Below are 22,529 nucleotides of genomic sequence, written 5' to 3' on the forward strand. Positions count from 1 at the left end.
GCCACTGGTGACAACATGGATGGACCTAGAGGGTATTACGCTAAGTGAAATAAGTCAGACAGAGAAAGACAAATAGTGTATGATTTCACTTATATGTGGAATCTGAAAAAACAAAACAAGTTAACAAACAGAACAAAACAGAAATAGAGTTACAGATAGAGAGAACAGGTGGTTGGTTGCCAGGCAGGAGGGGGGTAGGGGGAGGGGGAATTGAATGAAGGTGGACAAAAGGCACAAACGTTCAGTTAAAGATAAATAAGTACTGGAGTTGTAATGTACAACATGATAAATATAATTAACACTGCTGTCTGTTACATATGAAAGTTGTTAAGAGAGTAAAACCTAAGAGTTCCCATCACAAGAAAAAAATTTTTTTCTATTTAATTTTGTACCTATATGAGATGATGGATGTTCACTAAACTTACTGAGCTAAACATTTCATGATGTATGTAAGTCAAATCATTACACTGTACACATTAAACTTATATAGTGTTGTATGTCAATTTTATCTCAATAAAACTGGAAGAAAAAAAGAAACTGGAGACATGGGTAAAAGGTAAAAAAAATCATCTATATTGTCACATATATTAGTTCATTCCTTTTTATTGGTGAATAGTGCTCCATCACATGGATGTAACACAATTTGTTTATCCAGTCATCAAGCAATAGACATTGGGATGGTTTCCATTATTTTGCCTAATATGAATCAAACTTCTTTGTATATTCAAGTAAAAAAAATCCTAAATAATATACCTAAATGCCCAAGCAACTGATATTGAGGAAATGTATCACCTTATAATGTAAGATATGTGACTGAGTTCATAATAGAACCCTATGTCACCACTGAGAGGTGACACTGGGTATCCATAACACAAAAGTGTATAAGGACTATATCAAGGTACTAAATAGAGTTTAAATAAAAGAACATTTCCCTTCCAACTCCATAATTCAAAATACATACTTCCTAAAAATGATCACTCCACTCTAGCAGGTTGGTTCATTCATTCATTCATTCATTCACTCCCTCCTTCATCTGGTGAGGCTGTGGTAGAGTGGGAGAAATGCAGGCTTTGGGATCAGGAAAACCTGGGGTTCAAATCCCAGCTCCTGCCTTACTCACATCTTCCCTCACGTTCACGCATCATCTCAGCCCTGGGGACCACAGCTGTAAAACGGTGGCAACTCCAGCTGCCTCCCGAGGCTGTTGTGAGGAATAAACGACATTGCAAAACTAAAACATCCAGCTCATTCAAAAGGGCTCAAAAACATGTTTCCTTTTTCCTTTAAATATGTGCCTGAACTGAATGTTAAACAAAAAACACTCCATGAGCTTAGAGGCCCCCACTTCTGCGGAGCCGGGGCTCAGACAGGGCTGGGTCATTGGGCACGTCTGCCATGTGGTGCCTGGCACACAACAAGTGCCTAAAAAATGGAAACAATTTAAGTACAACTTTCCTGCTAATGGTAATAATGCTGATACTAAGAGGCACAGCAGAGGAGGGATCACGGTAACCGCGGCAGTAAAACAATTAAAAGCTAAACCCAGAGAGGGTGAATCGGAGGTTCCTAAATGTGCGTGGTCCGAGGCCACACAGTGGAGACTGAACTGCGTGGCACTGGGTAGGAGAGTGTTTCTGGGAGACAAGTGGCATTTTTCTCCTTGTCAGTGTCTTCATGGATGATTCCACCAAACAAAACTGCGATTTCCCTTGCTCACCAATGTCACCTTAAAAGCATCTCTCTCTAAACCCAAGTGTCTATAAATTGTCCAATGAATTCCCCTCCTCTTTTATGGAGGAATTTTTCTGAAAAGAAGTTGCAGAATGAGATGAATGAACACCCTGGAATTCGCTCTCCCGTGCACACCTCTATACCACGTGCTACCTACAACTTGAGGTGCCCTTTCCAACACACAAGGGCTGGTAATTAGGACGTTTCGCATAACACACATGTGTTCAAAGCAACTAAGCGAGCCAGGGAAGGCACAAGCTGGCCTTACAAACACCACAGGAAGATCTCGAAGTTGCTGGAGCTAAACAGAACCCCTGATGTCAGACATCTGGGCTTTCTGATAGTGGGAGACGCTACAATAAGTATTCCTAAAACAGAGCCTCGAAGTACAGCAGATGTCTGGCTTGTCAATACTGCATGCCCTGTGCTGCCTTTAAGACAGATGCGGATGCTGATGACGAGTTAAGGACCTACTCACTACTTATTGAGGAGCAGAAAAAAGAACAAGTTATAAAACCAGCCTGGAATGACCCAGGTCAGAACAGTGGTTTCCTGGCTGGGGGAGGATGCTGACTGGGAGAGGGCACACAAACCGTCTGGGGGCCTGGGGCCGCTCTCCATCCTGATCTGGGCGGCAGTCACACAGGTGTGTAAAAATGCATCCAGCATTCACCGTGTGCATTCACGGTACGAACGTTAGCCTCAATACAAAGGAAAAAATCAAATAGTATATGATGTAAACTCAGTTTTAGAAATAAAGGTATGGGGCAATGTCTGAAAGTTTATACACTAGAATGTCAATAGCATTCAACTCTGGCTAGTGGAATTATGGTTTGTCCTTTGAAACATACCTATATTTTCTAAATTGGAGGGGGCAGTGAATTCACATTACTTGGAAATTTAAAGATAAATCCATCATGACCCAAGGTCTTATCATCTCTGGGTAACACCTTCAGCCACTTAGTTTTCTTCCCCGACCTTTCCTCGTTCACTGATTCAGGACATCAAGGGCAGGGCCCCGCTGCTGCAAGGACCCTCTGTGATGGGGGTGAACAGGTGGGCATGGGAGGTTAGAGGCCCTCACTTCTGCGGAGCCGGGGCTCAGACAGGGCTGGGTCACCTGGCACGTCCACCTTCAGCCCACAACACGCAGGGGGCGTCCTGACCATCTTTCAGGATGTGGTCACAGCTGCAGGTCTTCTGACACCACTTTTACTCAACTTCCAACCTAAACTGAAGTCTTGGCAGGAGTCTGCAACCAGACCCCAAAGGTCTCTTTTTCAGCTTAAGTTCTTAGGTGGAGAGCTGGGTCAGCTGACCTGAGTGTGCAGAGGTCTGAACCCAAGGCTCCCAGAGAGAAAACCTTCTGACCCTCAAGTGTAAAGGCTTAGCTCCACATGCTTGCTTCTTGCTGAGTAATCATAAAAAAAGGACTCTGTATTTTTTAATATTTCATAAACACTCTGAATTTCCATTTCTTCGTCTATAAAATAAGGACACTTCCCCTGCTCATTCTAACTGATAAAGTGGCTACAAGAATTAGATTACGGAACACAGAGGACGGTGATGACACCCTGTTGGGTTTTGCACCCCAACTTTTAGCAAAGTGCCTGGGACCTAATCCTCTTAAATACCAGAGGAAGAAAGACAAACTTAAGGAGTTATTTTTATGACTTCTCATGATAAGAAAATGGCCATAGGGACCCCCCAAACTGCATAATTTCTTTGCATGAGAGGCAATCGTGGGTGGCAAATAATCTTGAAACAAACTTAAATTCTAGTCCAGAGCAGAGTTAAAGGCTGGCAGATGTTCAGACACACTATAACACAGGTCAGAATCCATGACAGAAAGTAGCTCTTTATAAACAAGTGATTTCCCACCAGCAGCTTCTGCCTGACGCTTTTCAAGTAATAGATCTGATGGAATAAAATTCCAGTCTGGAAGAAAGGAAGGAGAAGGAATGGTGGGAGGGAGAGTGGGAGGGAGGAACCGACTTCTAGTAAATTCAGAAACCCCTTAGAGCTTATTAAAAGGAGATCTGACTTATTACCTTAATCACCATCTATATTTTGAGAGTCAGAAGGCCTGTGACATCAAATGGAGGGAAGGGGACCTGGGGGAGAGGAACAAGTAAACATGCTATTCTGACAAACAAAAAGGACACCCTTGTTTTAATTCAGTAGTTTTCCAGTTCAAGCAGTAGCTGAGAAGCCAGTGGGTTTGTCGTCTCTTTTAGATTTGATCACTACATGCAGGACATGGTTCTGGGCACAATGGGAAATTGAAAAATGAATCCGCCCATCCTGCGCTGAGGAACTCCAGGCTGGAGGCAAGGCATGGACAGAAACAATTCCATTGTGTGGCACCAGGGAGCTGCTGGTCACGGAGGTGTGTCAAGACGCTTGGGATTGCAGAAGGCAAAAGACCTTTCAGGTGGGGATCAAGGTGGTCATGACCAAACCTTGAAAGAGGAGTGAGGAGAAGGAAGAGAACAGGAGTTCTAGACAGGAGCACGGCCTGAGCAAGGCCAGGTGCAGGGAAGCAAAGACCCCAGGGGGTTCTGTTGGCTGGGAGCACAGGACTTGCGAAAAGGAGAAATGCGAAATAAGGCATTTTTGTTTTGTCTGGACAAAAGAAAGGCCTTAAATGACAACAGAGTCTGAGCCCAGGTGAGGGCCAATAGGACCTTGGAGGTTTCTGAGCTATAAAGGGTCAGGATCACAGCTGTGCCTCCAGACCCCTGACCAGGCAGTGATGGATGGGATGGAAAGGCAGAAAGAGATGCAGGAGGCAGGGAGGCTGATGGGGAAGCACCTGCAAGAACTGAGGAGGGAGGTGAATGCTAGTTCTTTGTGAGCAAGTGCTGTGTCTTGAGCACTGAAATCAGCGGACTGTGAGGCTCATTCAAACCCCCAACAAACGATGACAAATACAGAGTGGTCGGCAGGAGACTGGACTGAGGGAGAGTGAGAAGGGTCCAGGGTCAGGAGGTGAATAAGGGGAGCGCAGAAGAGGCCATGTGGTGGAAGCAGCCCAGGAGATGACTGATCGAGCAGCCTGCAAATGTGCTGGAAGTTCTGGCAAAGCTGGAGACAGTCGGGAAAGCAGAAAAGGTTACAGATTGACCCCGATAGCACTTGCCAGTCTGGAGCAAATTAAAAAGCAAATTGGACCTGGCTGAAAAAAAAAATAAGGGAGTCCCATTGCTGCCACCTCCAATATTGCCTTGGTCATGGGGTCTGCAGATGGCAGAGCAAGCAGGTACGTCACTCTGTGCCCCATCGATATGAATTCTCAATGGCATCACGTTGACAGCCAGCAGCTGACCCATCACCTCCCTCTGCTGAAGCATCTCTGAAGCCCTGGGAAGCGTTTTCCTAAAGCCCGGGCAAGGACAGGACCACCACCTCGGCTGCAGATGGTTGGGGCCATTAAAACACACTTTCACGTACCTCATCTCACTTTATCCTCATCTTAGGTGAGGGACGCAAGGCAGGTACTGTTACTCTCATTGTATAAAGTCCAGAGAAACTGAAGTCTGGAAAAGTCAGGAGATTTGCCCCTGACCACGTAGCTACCCAGTGGTAGGGTTTGATGACTTATGTAACCCACTGCAGCCTGAGACAGGAAGCTGGCCAGGACACCAGGCATATGCTGGGCCATGTGGAACTCACTCTCAGCTCCTTCACAGCCATGCTCAGCTTGGGGAGAGGTTGGAAGTGGGGCACCCTGTCAGGTGAGCAGGGCTGGTTTCACAGAGAATGTTGGAAATGGCAAGGAAAACTGTCTTTCCTTCCCTTCATTCCTTCCATCCCTCCCTCCCTTCCCTCTCCAAGTACCTGCCCAGTATCATGTGCCTGGCGCTCTGCGAGACGTTGGTGACCACCCACCTCTCTGAAGGTCCCTCTTCCTCAGGGACCCCATTCCCTTACCTTCTCATCCTGATCGCAATCCCCCATACCACCTTCCTAACTGAAATTTACCACCCACTTCCCAATCTCTTGAGGTAGGAAACCAAGCGGAGGTTATGACATTTGAGCTGAGCTTTAAAATGTGAGTAAGAGTTAGTCTATGGACATAAGCCAAGACCTAGAGATGCCTCGGGGTATGGAATGATCTGGTAGCAGTTCTATGGCGGGGGTGGGGGGGAGGCGGTGGCATTAGGGACACAGAGCAGTTACTGAAGGTGAGGTGAGGGCAGGCCATTGGAGGACACCTGAGGAATGGCTCTCCCTCTGCAGGCCCTGGAAAGCCATCAGAGAACTTTAGGCAAAGGAGTGGTGAATCATGTCAGTGCTGGGAATGACAACTCTAGTACCATCATGGAAAGATCTTAGAGGGTGTTGCAAATATGCTGTGAAGAGTGGATGAGAACCTGGGTGGTGGTGGGATAGTAAGAAAGGTGACACAGAGCCCTGATTTGAGGACTTGTTCTAAAGCAGAAAAGATGGGCCTTCATAAACAATTAGATGGGGGGTGGAATTTGGGAAGAAGAATCAAGGATGCTTCCATAGTGATGTCATTAACTAAGATGGGATAGAAGAGGGGAAGAGGTGGGAAGGGCGGGAGGCAGAGGGAGGGTGAACTCAGTTTAGGGCACACTGAGCACGAGGGTCTGGAGGACACCTCCAGCGGCCCCGTGGAGAGAGGCAAAGCCCCGTGTGCAGGGGAAGCAGCATGGAGTATCAGGCAGGTTGAGGCCAGAAGAAAGACCATGAGGTGTGGCAAACAGGAGGCTGGTCTTGGGAGGCCTTGGCAGGAGCATTTTCAGGAGAAAAGCAGAGGTGGAAGGCAGACCCAGGTGGGTTGAGAGTGGATAAGAGCAAGGAGACGGAGGGACAGGGACAGGGGCAGGTGACCTCCTATGTCCTGCTCAACCCTCATCCCCAGGCAACCTCTTACTCATGCCCTTTGAGTTGCCTCCAGAATGAAGGCCATTCAGAACCCCAGGACTCTCTGTAGCTATCCGGGCACTCAAGGTCAGCTTAACAAACAGCACCTGATGCCCCACTATGTGTCTCAAGCAAAGGAAGACATCTGGGATTTCCCAAGCAAGCCTGCGTTTTGCAACCTCTGTGCCTTTGCTATCTCCACTCCCTCTGCCTCGAACATCCTTCCTCTGCATTTCCCCTGGCAAAAATCCTGCCAAACTTCCTGGCCCAAGTGCCACCCTCATCAAGAACCTCCTTAATTCACCAATCCAAATGATCTTCCCCTTTACCCACAGAGCACTTACCACAATGTGTGCCCCTGTTCTCCATCACCACTAGACTGTAAACCCCTCGAGAGCACTGTCTCACACACAAGGCTTCGCACATAGCACCGCTCATTACGTCCCTAGTACGCTGCATGCTGACCTCCTCCTTTGCTAACCATCTATCCCACTGAGATACCCCGGGCTATGTTTCATTCTTCTTTGATGCCAACCCACCAACCCAACACAGGGATGGATCCATCCTGATGTCACTGACCCCCTACCTGTAGGTCTGTCACTAATAAACTACAGGTGGGCAGGCATGTCTGTGAGCCTCTTCCCACAAATGAGAATGTGAAATCAAAGCAGAAGCCCTGCAAATGGGCCAGAACTAAGTCATTAGGAAGATGCTCTATCAGTATCCTCACTCAGGTGCAGGACCACACCTCTTGAGCCACAGCATAAAGCCTTATCATTCTAGAATTCCTGTCTTCTACCCCAACCCCGGTGGTCACGGTCCCTTTACTCAGGAGCTCACTAACTTGTACAGCAGTTAAGATCCACACACAGAGAAGGTCCTCTCCTTGCCCAGGGAGCACGGAAGGGTTCCACGAGTGGTTTGGAACCTACATCACGTAAGGCGACAGGTCGAAGAGCTCACTTTGCGCTGGGGTGGTCACAGACGACTTTTATGAGGGCTGTGGGTGTCTATTCACCTTGAAGGGCTGGTAAAGGCTGTGGTCAGGGAAGAAGTGGAAGGCCCACCAGATGAGGTCAGGGTGGGAGAATAAGGGAGGAGCCAGAATGCAGAACAGACCAGTTCAGCTGGAACAGCCAGCTTATGAGAACAATGAGACAGATGGCTAGAAAGACAAGTCAAGATCAGCTTGAGGAGGGTCTTGAATACCCAGTAACGGGGAGCTATTGAAGGCTTCTGAGTGAGAGGACCTGGTGAAGTGCTGTTTTCTTCTTTTTCTTTTTTTTTTTTTTTTTAAGATTGCTTAATAAGCTAGTTGTGAAATGGTAGATTGGCTTAAAGAAGTCTGATATTTTGAACAAACTTACGATGTTTGTTACAATGAAATACCATAAGATAAAAGAAACAGGGTAAGCTAGAAGATGTGAAATGAAAATGGAAACACTTCTAAAAATCTGCTTAAGGTCCGTGTTTCTTGGGGACCAGATGTCCTCTACCACTGGCACTATTTTACCTAAAGGACCAGAGAGAGATGCAGGCTCCCAGGTAAGCCAAGTCCTCTGCCAGGAGGCACCCAGAGCCTCAGTATAGTTTTACTGGTGGAAAACCAGGAAGTGGCTAAGAAATATTGCTCACTTTGGTCATTTTCATTCAGGGACTAGCCAAAGTCCTCTTTTCATCTTCAGCCAATGTATTTTATTCAACGTGAAAGTCGCTAAATTAATTTTTTTTAACAGAATAAGAGTAGAAATTGTCAATTTTAGAAGCACATATGCGAATCTCCCTACACAGGAGAGAACATGATCCCATTAGGTAAAAATAGCAGTTCTGCTTGCTTTCCCCCACATGCTAATTTTAATAAACTTACTCTGAAATTAGCCCGCCACTATGAAGATAGCTGCTCATCAAAAAGGTTCCCGGGAAGCATGGAGTTTGCCTCGTAAGAGTTCAGATACTCCCAGGAAACTCTCAACAATGCAGAGTTCTAACTGGAACCTGTCCTCTTCTCCCCAGATGCAGTCCCCTCCCAGCCCTTGGTCACATCCAGCACCACCACTCTCTAGCCACACCTCAAGGGTCATCTTGGACTCATTCTAGTCCATCTTCTCAATCCCATTGGCTATGAAATCCTGTAGATGTCTTCCTTTGAAAATCTTTCTCATAGCCATCCCTTTTCATGTCTCCCCACTGATGCTGCATCCCCTTAGCACCTGACTTACTCAGATGTCCAAGCATTCACATACTCCCCATTTACTGAGTACCCATGAAGGGCAAGGTACAGTGCTAAGTGCTAAGGTCACAAGTTAATAACATATGGTTCCTACCCTCAAGGAGTCCAAGATCTTCTGGGTCCAGTGGAAGGACAGACAAGTGGTCAAGGGTTAGTTAAAAAACTACATGATAAGTGATATGACTTAGGTGCCATAGGGGTAATTGGTAATACGGATGGTGACAGAAAATACTAGATTACTGGTAGCTCATCTTCACTTGTCTTTCCCTGACTCCTGGGAGAGCTACCGAATTTGTCTGTCTGTCCCTACTGCCTGGCACGGTGCCTTGTGAATGACAGAGGCTCAGTGGTTATTGAGTTCAGTGGACACAAATGTCTTCCAGGTATTTCCATCAGCTTATACTCTAGCTAAAAAAGCATTCAGTGGTTATTACCAGCTACATGAGAACGCACCTTTCTGTCTTGCTTTTGAAGTTGCTCACCATCTGGTCTGCCTTGGCCACCCAGGCTCAGTTTCTGCTGTACCTCCACCTACTAGTTTCAGCCTCTATCCGGAGCATCTCCTCAAAGGCCAGCCACCGGCCTAGTGTTCAGGCCTGCTTCCTGTCACCATCGCCCACGCCCCCTTCAGCCAAAGGGGAGGGACCCAGTTCTACTTGTCCTAAGAAGTTTTCCTCACTTCTTCAAGCCTCGCGGATTGCCTGTATATGTGTGTAAGAATTGTTCATTATTGTGCAGTTTTTTTCATTTAATAATATTATTAATATGAATAATGCTTTGAAATATTAAATGATACTCTATTTATCTACCTTGACTCAAATTCCTGTAACTCCTACCTTGTTTCTCCTCATATATCCCTCTCCCTTTCAAAAGCTAGACATTCTGCCTTTGTATTCTAAGGGAAAGAGAGCTCAGCGGAACACTGGTCACAAAGTGACTGGCTTTTCAGTTTTGAAAGCCTGGGCCTTAAGACATCAGGACAAAGAAGGGCCCCCCAGGAGTTCCTTCCCCCTCCACCCTCCAAAAGTCTAGAAAGATCAACAAAGTTGAGAAAAAGGCAGACTGAGTGCATGGAAGGAGAGCTTGGTTATCGGCGAGTCTCGAAGAATGAAGATTAATCACCCTGATATGGGGTGGGGAGAGAGAAGTAAGGACCATGGGACTGAGGTACCAGGGGCATGGCTAGTCGTTCAAGGGCAGGAGATGGGGAGCTGATGAGCTGGGGAATCAGAGAGATAAAGAGTAAAGCTCTCTATAGCAATGGCTGTCTTGAATATCCATTTCCTCCCTTTTAAAAAATTAGGTTTATTGAGGTATAATTTACATAAAGAAAAACTCATCCTTTTGAGGTGTACAGATCTACGGATTTAACAAACTTATGTAGTCATGTAGCCATTGACACAGTTGAGGTGTAGACTCTGCCCATCACTCCAGAAAGGCTCCTCGTGTGCCTCTGCAGTCAATCTGCTCACCCACTCCAGGCTATGGCAACCACTGAGCTGTTTTTCTGTCCTTTTAGTTGTGCCTTTTCAAGAGTTTCACATAAGCAGAATCTTCTAGTCTGTGTAGGTGCCAAATGTTTTTAGGACTCATCCACGTTTTTGCATGGATCTGTGGTCTGTTCCATCTTATCGCTAAGCAGGATTCCGTGACATGGATGTAGCAAGTTATCCACCTGCCTGTTAGTGAACACTGCTTGTTTCCCATCTTCGGCAATTATAAATAAAACTGCTATAAACATTCACATACAGGATTTTGTGTGGATGTGTGTCTTCATTTCTCTCAGGTCAACAACTGGGAGTGGGAATGCTGGCTTGTTGGGTTAAGTGCGTATTTGACTTTACGAGAACCTGTAAAACTGTTTCCAAAAGCGGCTGTACCATTTTATATTCCCCTGGCAACATAGGAGTCTTCCAGTTGCTCTGCAGCCTAGTCAGCACTTAGTTTTTCCATTTTTGACTTGTGAGTTTGTTTTTCCATCCTAATAGACGCGTTGTGGCATCTTATTGTGGTTTTATTTTACATTATCCTAATGACTGATGATGCTGAGTTCAGTGTGCTTGTCTGCCATTGGAATCTCTTCTTCAGTGCAGTGTCTATTTAACTCTTTTGCCCATTTTTAAAATTAGGTTGTTTTCTCACTATTGTGTTGTGAGAGTTGTTTATATATTCTGGATATCAGATATGGGTTCCACACAAAATTTCTCCTAGTCTGGACTTGTCTTTTCATTTTCCTAACAGAGATTTTCAAAGAGCAGAAATTTTTAGTCTTGGTAAAGTCCAACTTATCCTTTTTTTCCTTTTATGGTTTGTGTTTTTCATGTCCTACTTTTCTAACTTTTTAATAGAACCCTCCCAAATTTAAGCTGGGCACATCCAGCTAAAGCGGGTATTTCCTAGCTTCCCTTGCAGCTAGGTGTGGCCATATGACCGTGCTCAGACCAATGGGATGTGAGAAGGGATATGTACAGCTCTCTAGTCATCCCTAATTAAAAAAAAAAACAAAAAGCCCCTTGACTTGGACTTCCTCTTTCTCTCTCTCTCTTTCCCCTTCCCATGGGCTGGGACAAAACATGGCAGGAACCCAGCTTTAATTACACAGTTATACAGAGGACCACCCTCTAAGAAACGGTAGAGAAACAAGATGGGAGAAACCTGGGTTCTTTACTGACTCATGGAGCGGGGCTGCCTTCCCAGCCTGAACCACTCCACTATGGCACAAAAGAGACCTAAATATCTACCTTATTTAAAACAATATATTTTTGGGAGTAGGTATCTTTGTTAAGTGGCTTAGATTTTGACGAATATACCCTTCTTTCTTAGGAAGTGAAAAATAATCCTCAATTTCCTGGACCCAGCCTGGTGAGGTGTGGTGCATCTATGAAGAGAACTGCACCATAGTTTCCCAAAGTTTCCCTCAGCTCAGGAGTGACTCAGGGACAGCAGAACATGACTGAGGTCCCCCACCGTGGGCAAGGGAGCAAAGTCCCCCATGCCCAGAGCAGCAGAGGAGGAATCCATCACCTTGTTCTCCATTCACCCAAAGCAGCATGGGTGTGACAGGGGCCAGAAGAGGCCCGAGAGGGAAACAAGGGAGGACACAACAGTGACCGACAGTGACCAGTGACCAGATCCTAGACTGATATGAGGAGGATGTGGCTGAACACAAATAGCCCAGCCCAGGTGTGTGCCCCCATCCCATCATGCCTGCCAGTGGCTGAGTACTACTTATAGCCCCTCGAACTCAAATACAAGTTCAGGCAGAGGGGTGACTCCAATCCAGATTACGTTCCCACCACCCTTACCATGGGAGTTTATAATCATGATTCAGGTGTTATAGCAAAATAAAGAAGCTTTCATTTCGTGAACACCTGAGTTTGAGTCCTGGGGTTCACCCTCATTGTACTAATGTTTGTTGAACACTTCTGCTTGCTGGGCAAAGAGCAAAGAGCTAACAAGAATTATTTCATTGGATCCTCACAATCATCGCACCTGTGCAGTAGGTACCATGTTATCCTGTTTACAGATGAGAAAAAGGAGGCTCAGAGAAGTCGCACGGTGTGGTGATTCTCTCAGCAACCATTCCTCTTCTTCTGGCAAACAGTCCCAACAGCCCCAACCCACTCACAGTCCACGTGGCCTGGGCCAGGCCTCCCGCACAACTGCAGGCCTGAGGCAATCAGATCACTCCACTCCTGAGCAATTTCCTCCAGGGCAGGTGAGGGACCCAAGTGGGTTCCAATGGAGTGACTCCTAGAGTTTTACAGAATCTCCTGCATAAGACTTTCTGTCTTCCTTTCTGGTCTTGAACTTGAGAAGGTGGGAGGCTGACACTGAAGCCGGGCAGCAAGCAACCCCCAAAATGGAGAGAAAAACATCTGTTTGTGTGCTGAATCCAGCTGTGCCCAAAGCCACCCCCCTCAGGGAATTATTAGTCATGTCGGCTATATTCATTTGCTAGAGGCTGTCGCAACAAATTGCAGAAACTGGGTGACTTAAAACAACAGAAATTAATTCTCTGATAGTCATGGAGGTTAGGAGTCCAAAACCAAGGCGTTGGTAGCTCCCTAATAAGGCTCTAGGGGAAGATACTTCCTTCCCTCTTCCTAGCTCCCGGTAGCTGCCAGCAATCCATGGCTGGGCCCTTGGCTTGGGGCAACGTAACTCCAATCTCTGCTTCCAGCATCACACGGCCTTCCTTCCTCTGTGTCTTCACGTTGTCTTCCCTTTGTGCATCTCTGCACCCAAATTTCCCTCTTCTTAAGGACACTGGTCATTGGATTAGAAGCCCATTCAAGTGACCTCATCTTAACTTGATTACATCCGCAAAGATCCAGTTTCCAAACTGGGTCTCAATCACAGGTTTGGGGGTGTTTGGGACTTGAATGTATTTTGGGGAGGACACAATTCAACCCACAATATCAGTCAATAACTTCCCTCTGAGCTGAACCTCCTTGGGTTGGGTTTGTGACCATTTGCACCAAGAAAGAAATAGAGTCAAGACTTCCCCTCCAATCTCAGTCAACAAATGAGACCCAAAGCTGCGCCCTTAACCGCAGGGTCAGACTGCAGGCTTGCTCAGCCTCTCTCCCAAGTGTCAGCTGCTCTACCTTGGGCAGAGGCCCAGGGTGAACCATCTTCTATATCTGCCTCACAGACACTGCATACAACGTGCTCAAGGAATATAGGATTGATTGCTATCTAATTAATTAACCAAAATTCAAATAGTGAAATTGAATTGGGCATGGTTTATCACAGGGCAGCAGGCTAAGAGATGACCAGGACTTTTATCTTAGAAATAAAGTTATTGATTGTCTGCACGACTGCATTTCAAGATTTCCCCCTGATTTGAAAAGATCACCTCAGGTGGTGAAGAGGAACACACTTCCCCCTCCCCAGATGGTTAATTTCCAGAAGAGAACACCAGCCACGCTCCTTTCACATGCGTGGCCGTGTTTACTTCAGGGCCTGAGAGACGGCTGTGATTTCGCCTTGTTACACTAAAACTCTGAAAACAAAACTGATCTCTATAACATCATTTCCATAAAAAATGTTTCCTGGAGGCCAGCCGAGGAAGCAAACTGATTGAAAGAGAGCACAGGGCTCTGGGCAGGAAGGGCGATGGCGTGTGGACACAAGGCGGGAGGCAGAACCCGGGACTTCTGCAGAAATAGGCATGAGCTGTCAAAAGCCCATCTGACCCAGGTCAGATGTCTGGTGATGCCTTCCCCAGCTCCTTCCATCGGCTTCCAAAATCACTTTCAAAGACCACTAGCCACTGACCATACTCTTCCTTGAATCCTACTTTCCTGAGCCCCAGATGATTTCTCCACACCAGACCCAGTCCACACCCAGGGAAACCAGGTCAGCAGAACTTGAGTAGGCAGGGGAATTACTTGGGGAGCCCCGTTGGTGAGAAAAGCAGATTTGGGGGCCACACCCCTAAGCACTTTCATGCAGATAAGGTCATTAGTTTCCTGTGGTTGCCATAACAAATCACTACAAACTGGGTGGCTTAAAACATAGAAATTTATCCTCTCACAGTTGTGGAGGCTAGAAGTCCAAGAACACACTGTCGGCAGGATTGGTTCCTTCTAGAGGCTATGAGGCAGAATCTATTCCAAGCCTCACCCCGTTTCTGATGGCTGCCGGCCACCTTTGGCATCCCTTGGCTGTCGCTGCCTAACTCCAATGTCTGTCTCTGTCTTCATATGGACCTCCTCTCTGTGCATCCCTGCTTTCCCATAGCCTCCTCCCTTGTATCTCTGTGTCTCAAATCTATCTTTGCTTTCTCTTATAAGAACACAAGTCATTAGATTTAGGGCCCCTCCTAAATCCAGGATCATTTAAAGATCCTTAGCTTGATTATACATACAAAGAGCCTGTTTCCAAATAAGGTCTTATTTCCAAATAAATTACTGGGACGTTAGGACTTAGATGTTTCCATGGGGGAAAGAACACGATTCAATCCACTACAGTAGATTTGGGGAGGGACCCAGAAATTTGCATTTTTCCCCAAAATTCCAAGTGACTCACTGTATTTTTTGCTCACAAAATGACTCTGATGTAGGTGATCTGTACATCATATTCTAGAAACACTGATCCCATCCCATTGCTGAGGATTTAAAGAAGAATAAGACGTGGCTCCCTCCCTTGGGGAACCTGCTGCCTAGGGGAAGACACAGATGAACCGGAGATTAAAATACAAAGCGTGGCCTAGGAACCCCGAGCCCTGGAGTCAAGGCGGACCAGGGTTCAGATTCTGCCCTCTCCAGCTGTGAGACTCTGGACAAGTTCCTTCGCTGGTCTGAGCCAGTTTTCTCCTCTGTAAAATATGAAATAACTCCTACCTTATACCATTATGAGAACGAGGCCATGAGAAACGCTGAACATCAGGGATGGACTCAAGAAATGGCCATAAGCTACTGTGAAGGCAGGAAGCACGCTGTGTTCATTTTCACATCCCCACAGCATCCTAAGCTTTAATGAATTATCTGAAGGCAAGAAGGCATTACTCTGGAGAAACGCAGCTGGGGTAGACAAGACAACTCCTAAAAGACCCATTTCCAGAACTTGACTTATTCTAGAAGTATTTTCTGAGCAGCTGCCGTATATGGAGCTCCAAGAATGGGCACTTGGAGCAAAGAGCCAAATAAAAACTCCCAGCCTAGTGGGGAGACCATGAGGCCACAATCCCACGTGGTCAGTGCAGGGTAGAGGTGTGCTCGCTCCAGGGACAGCCATGCAAGCGAGCACTGCTTTCTCTGGTTTCTCATCCTTCACATCCACCCTTTAGTATACTCTCAGTGTTTACTGTGTGACTCTCCTCCCAAACCATACCATGTGCTTCAGGGGTTCTATGATGGCAGAAAGGGCTGTCTGTCTTCTTGGCCACTACATCCCAAATACCTAGCGATGTATCTGAATCCTAAAAGGCATTCAACAAGTGTTTGTTGGAGTAGTAAACATTCTGCTATTTCAGAGCCCAGCACTGGACTTCTATGAAGAACCGCCTCCAGCTTCCTTGACTACTGGGAATAATTCTTGATGGGCCAAGAAAAAAGATCCCCGAGGATCTTTCCTTTGACATAAAGCCTGACAGAGGAGATGGGGACAATGTACCCTAGTACTGTATAGTTATTTTGTACAGACCGAGAGTGAATACGCGAAACTTGGGGAGAAGCTATGACAGTACATTCCTCTTCAGAAATACAATGCTTTGCACACAGTGGACATTTAATAGTTATCAGACTGACCTGGAGGCCCAAACAAATGATTAAAGGAGAAAGACAGTAGGTTTCACTTCCAACACCCAACATGGGAAGGAAGAGAGAAAATCACTACATCCTGCATTGTGTGCAAAGGAGAGTGAAAAAGAAGACCCAAGGTGGCCTTGGGGATGGGGGTGTCCGGGGGAATAGTCAGCGTGGCTGGGTAACGTGGCTGAGAGCCGTCAGCCACGGTGGGACATCAGGACGAGCAACTTAACGCGAGAGAAAGGCATCAGCACCCCCTCTCACCTGGAGAAGTCAGGCAGCCCCTCCCAGGCCAAAACACCCTTAAGGTGACTGAAGAGGGGACAGCATGGGAGTCCCGAAGCGGACCCCAGGGGTGTTTATGACAAAATAGTTTGGGGGGCGTGGTATTCTCTGCTTTCACAAGTCGAATGACTTTTGCACCAGCGTTGTGTTGACTGAATTGAATGAGTGAATGAACAAAGGCTTTGGAGGACCCCGAACTGCTCCCGCCCCAACCTCCGCTGCAGGCGATTCCACCTGGCCCGGGTGCTGCCCCGGGACCCGGATTTCCCCCCACCCCCACCCCGGCACCACCTTTCCGCTTCAGCCGCGGGCGACCAATCGCTTGGCTCCAGAACAGTGGTAACCGAGAAGGCAGGTGGGGCTTAGCTCCTACTCCTGGATCCCCGCGCTTCTCTCTCCAATCCAGGGCCAAACCCTGCCCGGAGGGAAGGCCCCTCCCCAAAGGCTGGCACCAGCTGGCGTGGAAGAAAGTGGCGCCCGCCGACCGGAAAGTGCGGGAGGAACGGCGCACCTGGCCGGGCGCGCGGGGGCAGCGAGCCAAGGCCGCGGGGTGCGCGTCCCCCGCGAGTCGCCGCCCGGGCTCGGCCACCGGGGGAGGGGGGGCGCGGGCTCGGGGCTGGCGGCTGCTCGGCCCGGCCCACCCCGCCTGGCCGGCGTCTCGGCCTCACCTCGCTCACCAGCCCCTGCCAGTCGCTCTCGGTCCGGTCGCCGTTCATGGCCTTCTCCTCCGGGCGCGGGGCGGCTTCATGGACGCCGCCCTCCTCCTCCGCCGCCGCCGCCGCCTCCTCCTGCCGCACCACCGCGGTCGCAGCCACCTGGGCCCCGCGCGGCCCCGAGAGGGCCCGGCGCCTCCGAGCCGCCGCACCGCCGCCTCCTGCGGCCGCCCGCGCTGTTGACTCAACGTCAGCCTCCGCGGGAGGAAGGGGAGGAGGAGCCGCGGCCCGCCCGGGCCACAGCCACCGCCGAGCGGGCCCTGGCCCGCCCCGTGCAGCCCGGGACCCTGCACAGTCCCAGGACCCCGCGCAGACCCCGACCCCTCGCAGCCCCACGACCCCGCGCGGCTCCCTGACCCTGCACAGTCCCGGGACCCCGTGTACCCCGCCCCCTGTGCGCAGCCTGGGACCCCGCGCAGACCCTGGACCCGGCTCTGGGCCTCCTTCGGGGTCATAGGTGGCAGGTAACTTCTGACTACAGGATTACCGCTCTCCCGGTGGGAGGCTGGCTTGGTGGGCACCTCTTGTGCCCCCCGCAAGAAGCAAATCCCCAAATCCAACCATTCCCTGAACATCAATGCGGCTCCCACCGCTAGAATGCAAGCCCCACTCGGGCAGAGGGTTGCTTCCTCCTCTGATGAACATTGGGTACAAGGCCTGGCACATAGTAGTTGCTCTACAATTATCTGTTGAACCTATGAGTGAATGAACCGCATGTTGTTATATAGTTAACATGATTTTTTAAGCTACTCATATGTATTTCTGTTTATTTCTTAAATTATCAACTGTCATAAATAGACAACAAATGAAAACATTGAAAATAAAACAGTAATGAATTCTAAATAGAACCAAAGCTCCGAGTGTGATGCTTAGCACGTGTGGAGAGAGGTGTTAAAGACATTGACATCAAACTGAGACGTTCTTCTAAGAGGATGGACTGAAAGAGAATTACAGAGGGCAGGGGACTCTTCACTCGAGTCCATACTATTCAAGGTGGTTTTCCCACGTCACCTAAAATCCTGTCCTGAACCAACACCAGTAGTGAGCTTTCCGTACTTGCAGAAACACTTCCTGTGGAGATGAGCAGGTAGACTGAGAGGTTCTGAACCCATTTTACAGTTGTGAAAGCCATCATTTATTTAATGTTTCAGCGCCTGTTAATCTTGGATCAACCCTGCAAGATGGATGTTATGTCCATTTGTCAGGAAAAGTGGAGAAACAGTGTCTCAACTAGGACTTCTAGCTCCCAGAGACCCTCTTCAGCATCTTGGAAACCTGAAAATGAAGTATCACCCCTGGGAGATGGAAATACTGCATTCTGTTCTTGGCCTTGTTTTGTTGGCGTGGAAGATTGTTTGCAGAATGGTATCAATAATCCCCTGCCTGTTTCCCAGCCTCTGTCTGTAACTTTGACTCCAAGCTTAGCCGTGTGACTTGCTCTGGCTAATGCAGTGTTTGCAAATGTGCAAAACCAAAAGGCTTGTAAAGGACCTGTGAAGTAAGGCTTATCCTTGCTTATGCCCTTAGGAACCTGTGATCATCGCCACAGAAATAAGCCCAGAATATCTTGCTGAATGATGCAGGACTAAAGGCCACCAACCAGCCAGCTGCCACATATGCGAGTGAAGCCATTGACCCCCAGCTGCCACAGATGCCTGCATGAGCCCAGCTGAATTCAGCAGAAGAACTACCCGGCTGAACCTTGCCCAGTGTGCTGACCTGCAGATCATGGGCTAAACAAACCATTGTTTTAAGCCACTGAGGTTTGGTGTGGTTTGCTATGTATCAACAGATAACTGATATAAATGGTTTCACCACTGCTAAGGAGCCTGGATGGCCGGAACTCTCCCTGGCAGCCCTGGCACCATGACCTGTTGGGTCCTCATCTAAAGAGGATTCTACAGCAGATTCTGGAGGGCCAGGGGCTATGAGAAGGAGACAGTAGGCAGCACTTTGATTCAGTGTCTATTGCCTACAAATTCCGTACCCATTCTGGACACATTCAACAACATTGCAGACCACGGTCCCTGTACTGGAAGGTTTGCAAGCCTTACCATCCAAGTTTTGCAAACAAATGCTCTAGGGAACAAGAGAAAACAAAGGGGCTACAATACAGCTAAGGCTTCTGGTCTTCTGACCACTTGGGCCACCTACTCCATTCTTAGTAATCCAAAAGGGTGGAAAGAAGGCCATCCCTGAACTGAATGTCTAGGGTTAACTCAGCACCAAACACTTGTTCCTAACGGCCCGATCGATGTCTCATGCTAGGAAGAAAGGTACTGTCTGCCAATATATTGCCCTCTGGCAAACCATCTGGTTTTGTTCCAACTTGTCAATGAAATAGACTGTAGGCTAATAGAGTGGGCATAACTTAGTCCATCTGCCTTCCTGCGACTCCTGGTCTGCGCCTTGCTCTCAGCTAGCATTCAGGTGGGAAAGCAGCCGGCCCCTTTCCGATAGCACATTTAGCTGAGGCTTTCAAGTACTGCTGCAGCTTTGGCGCCTTCGCTGGTATTTCAGGCAGTACGACCATCAGCACACAAGCTGTTGGGAGCCAAGGAATCTTCATATTAGAGATCATGTACCTTTAAGACAACTCTCTGTATGACTCTATTGCTCCTATTTGCTTTTCTTCTCTGAAGTCAGCCAGTTATTAAGGTGTTTAAAAATAAAACTGGGGAGGAAAATCAAAGAGTGGCAAGCCTCTACCCTCCTCACCACGTGGAGAAACTTTCAACTCAGTTGAAACGGCATCTCCAGTTGCCTGGGTTTCCCTTAGAGGTTTCATGCCCCGAGTGCCAGCTCGAACCTGCTTAGCTCGTGAGATGTGATGAAATCACAAACCAAGGCAATGTAGCTGGGAGCAATTCTTTTTTATCTCTTTTCATTTATGTAGCCTGACATTGAGTAATAATAATAATTAAATGCAGTTTAAGCTTTCAGGCACCTATACCAGAAGGCCTTCAGACACCACGTCAACAGCAACCCGGGCTGACAAATACAAAGCTAATTATATTGTGGTTAACTTTTTTCAAAGAAAAAACTAAAACCACTCATCGACTGTCCTCACCAGTGATCAAAGCAGTACATTAAAAGTTCCATCGCACAGTCCATTTGCACGGGATCCATTCAAAACCCGGTGCCCTCATCTGAAATTTGCCACCCTGGCACTAAGTATTGACCCATTGTCTTTTTAGCCTCTATTTTTCACATCCCCTTAACTCTGAAAAATCTCTAGGGACCCAATTTTTCCATATATTTTCATAGCCCCAGGGCTAGTTCTAGTTATTTATTTATATGCACGTATAGTTAGAAGAAAAGTGCTTCGATGCTTTTGAGCAATGCTCTAAACTTTCAAAAGTTGGAGAGGGTTTTAGATGTGGAAACTCCAAAATAGCTTAATCTAAGAAATTGAACAGGCAGATGCTGATGAAAACAAAACAAAACAAATCTCTGGAGATACTGGGCAAGAAAGGATGACTTGAACTTACTGTTAGAAACCTAGCCTCTCACTGTGGGTTCTCTACTGACTTGCAAGATGACTTTGGCCAAGTCCCAACAGCCCCAGACATACAGGAAAGCCCTCCAGCTTTTGATACAACTTCTCTAGACAGTATTTTCAGTTCAGATTCTGGCTGCCCAAGCAAAAATATCAGCGTTCTCATTAAAGGAAACTAAGCAAAATTGCAGTAGATTTTTGGCTTGGCTTTTCTCTGAAATGTACAACTGGGGCAATTTTCATGGCCACTCCTATCCCCAGTCATTTTTTTCCTGAATTAGGAAACCCAATCTGACGAGCCTGGGAAGAAAATGATTGTTAATGACTGTGGTTATAGGGACAGATACACACACACATACACACAAAATATATATATTAATTAGCTCTATATAAGCCAAGGTCCCCAATTCTTGCTCTTGTCAAGGGAGGACCATTTAGACAGTAATGCCCATAACCTGGTTGCTAACTGCCTTCCTTTGTTCTTGACTTTACCAGGGGCAGGGGACTGCAGGTCCCAATGCGTACTGCAGTCAGGCACCTGCAGAGCCCTGAGACCTGAGGTCCTCTGGGCTATTGGCCTCAATTCTGTAGAACATAAGCCTCCTCTCTTCCCTCTACCTGGGATACTCTGCAGAGGGCTTCATCCATCATTTCCCTACCAGGGCCAGCAGTCAGACATGAGACAGACAGACAGGGGATTCTGGCTGGGTCCCTGACTCAGAGCATCCTCTGTCTCTTAGCCTCCTGAGCTCCTGGGCCCTTTCTTGGCCCCCACTAAGCCCTCCCTGCCCAGCAGCAAACAATCAGTTGCACGCTGCCCCCGACCCCTGGCCCTGCTGGCTGCCAATCAGCCAGGCAGCAGGGGGTGGAAGGAAGTTCCACCCCCTGCTGAATCTCCACCGAGGTGCTCAAAATGACTGAGTGGGGCTGATAATGGCCTGACAGGCCGGGGACCTGTGGTTACCAACCTGAAGGGACGCAGGCATGGGCGTGATTGACTGGTGCATTGCAGGGACTGGAGGAGGGGCCGAGGCCGAGGCAGTGGGGCAGCTGCTTTTGCTGATAGAAGGGTTCCCATAAGGGGGACCAAGATGTCAGGAGGAAAAGGCGATGAACTGGAGACTGAGAGGAAGGAAAGGAGAGACAGAGGGAGATGCGGGACACGGGGCTCCAGATAAGAGGAGAGAAGAGTGGGAAACCTTGGGCACAGGAATGGGTGGGGGTAAATCCAACCCTGGCCCATGTGAAAAGCAGAGTGAGCCTGTGGTCCAAGGAAAGGGTTAAATGGAAAAGAGATGAAGTCACTCAGCTCTTAGATTATTCAAATTTGTTGTACTTATTGATAATGTATTTCATTTCTTCTGCGTGGGGGGGATATGATTCAGCACAAACTTGATGTAAATTTATGGAAATGGAAATGCAGAGAGAGGCTGCAGGCCCGAGGCGCTGGTGGGTGAGCTGCGTGGCCCTCACCCAGGCGGAGGTTACCGCTCTCCGGACTTGGGGAGCTGAAAATAGAAACGTCTGACTTGGGGGCCACTGGCCTCTCCTACAGGCCAACAGAGGGACTGATCCTGTCGCTCTGCAAGGCTTTTTTTTTCTATAGAAAAGTCTGATGACTGCCTAAAATAGGATCCCCTACATTGTCCTCTTGTCTGATGCTTGTCTTAGGGTAGGGGGATGATTTTTACCCAGTAGAGATGGGCAGGCTTATTTCAATGAAAGGGAGAGAAAAAGAAGAGAATTAACATTATCTAGGATCTACTGCGGGCACAGAACTCGCTAGCAAAGCGACAAAAATGTCGTTTTTCCTCTTGTGCAGTAGAAGAATCATGGAACTGGGGGTGGGGAAGGAACCAAGAAAACAATTTGATAGAGAGGGTGAAAAGGTAGCATTCCACACAAATGGCCGGGGCTGGTCA

At 47.8% G+C, this 22,529-nt stretch overlaps 1 protein-coding gene and 1 long non-coding RNA gene across 5 annotated transcripts in view; one reads left to right on the forward strand and one right to left on the reverse strand.

The window, feature by feature from the left end:
• Positions 1–17,265, reverse strand: part of CCDC149 (coiled-coil domain containing 149) — a 96,311-nt gene extending 79,046 nt beyond the window's left edge. For 2 of the 4 annotated variants that reach the window (XM_032495009.1, XM_032495000.1), the window contains exon 1: positions 17,064–17,253. In XM_032495009.1, coding sequence (XP_032350900.1) covers positions 17,064–17,111 — 48 coding nt within the window. In that variant the 5' untranslated portion in view covers positions 17,112–17,253. Of the gene's footprint in view, positions 1–17,063 lie in introns of all 4 variants that reach the window. The other 2 variants (XM_032495016.1, XM_032495028.1) reach the window with 2 other exon arrangements.
• A 14-nt stretch (positions 17,266–17,279) lies between these two features.
• Positions 17,280–19,831, forward strand: LOC116668229. Its single transcript, XR_004325296.1, has 3 exons — positions 17,280–17,572; positions 18,260–18,473; positions 18,636–19,831. It is a non-coding gene; the product is annotated as an uncharacterized LOC116668229 (long non-coding RNA).
• Positions 19,832–22,529: the final 2,698 nt, after the last annotated feature.

This window comes from Camelus ferus, chromosome 2, assembly GCF_009834535.1.
Source record: "Camelus ferus isolate YT-003-E chromosome 2, BCGSAC_Cfer_1.0, whole genome shotgun sequence".
Lineage (NCBI taxonomy): Eukaryota > Metazoa > Chordata > Mammalia > Artiodactyla > Camelidae > Camelus > Camelus ferus.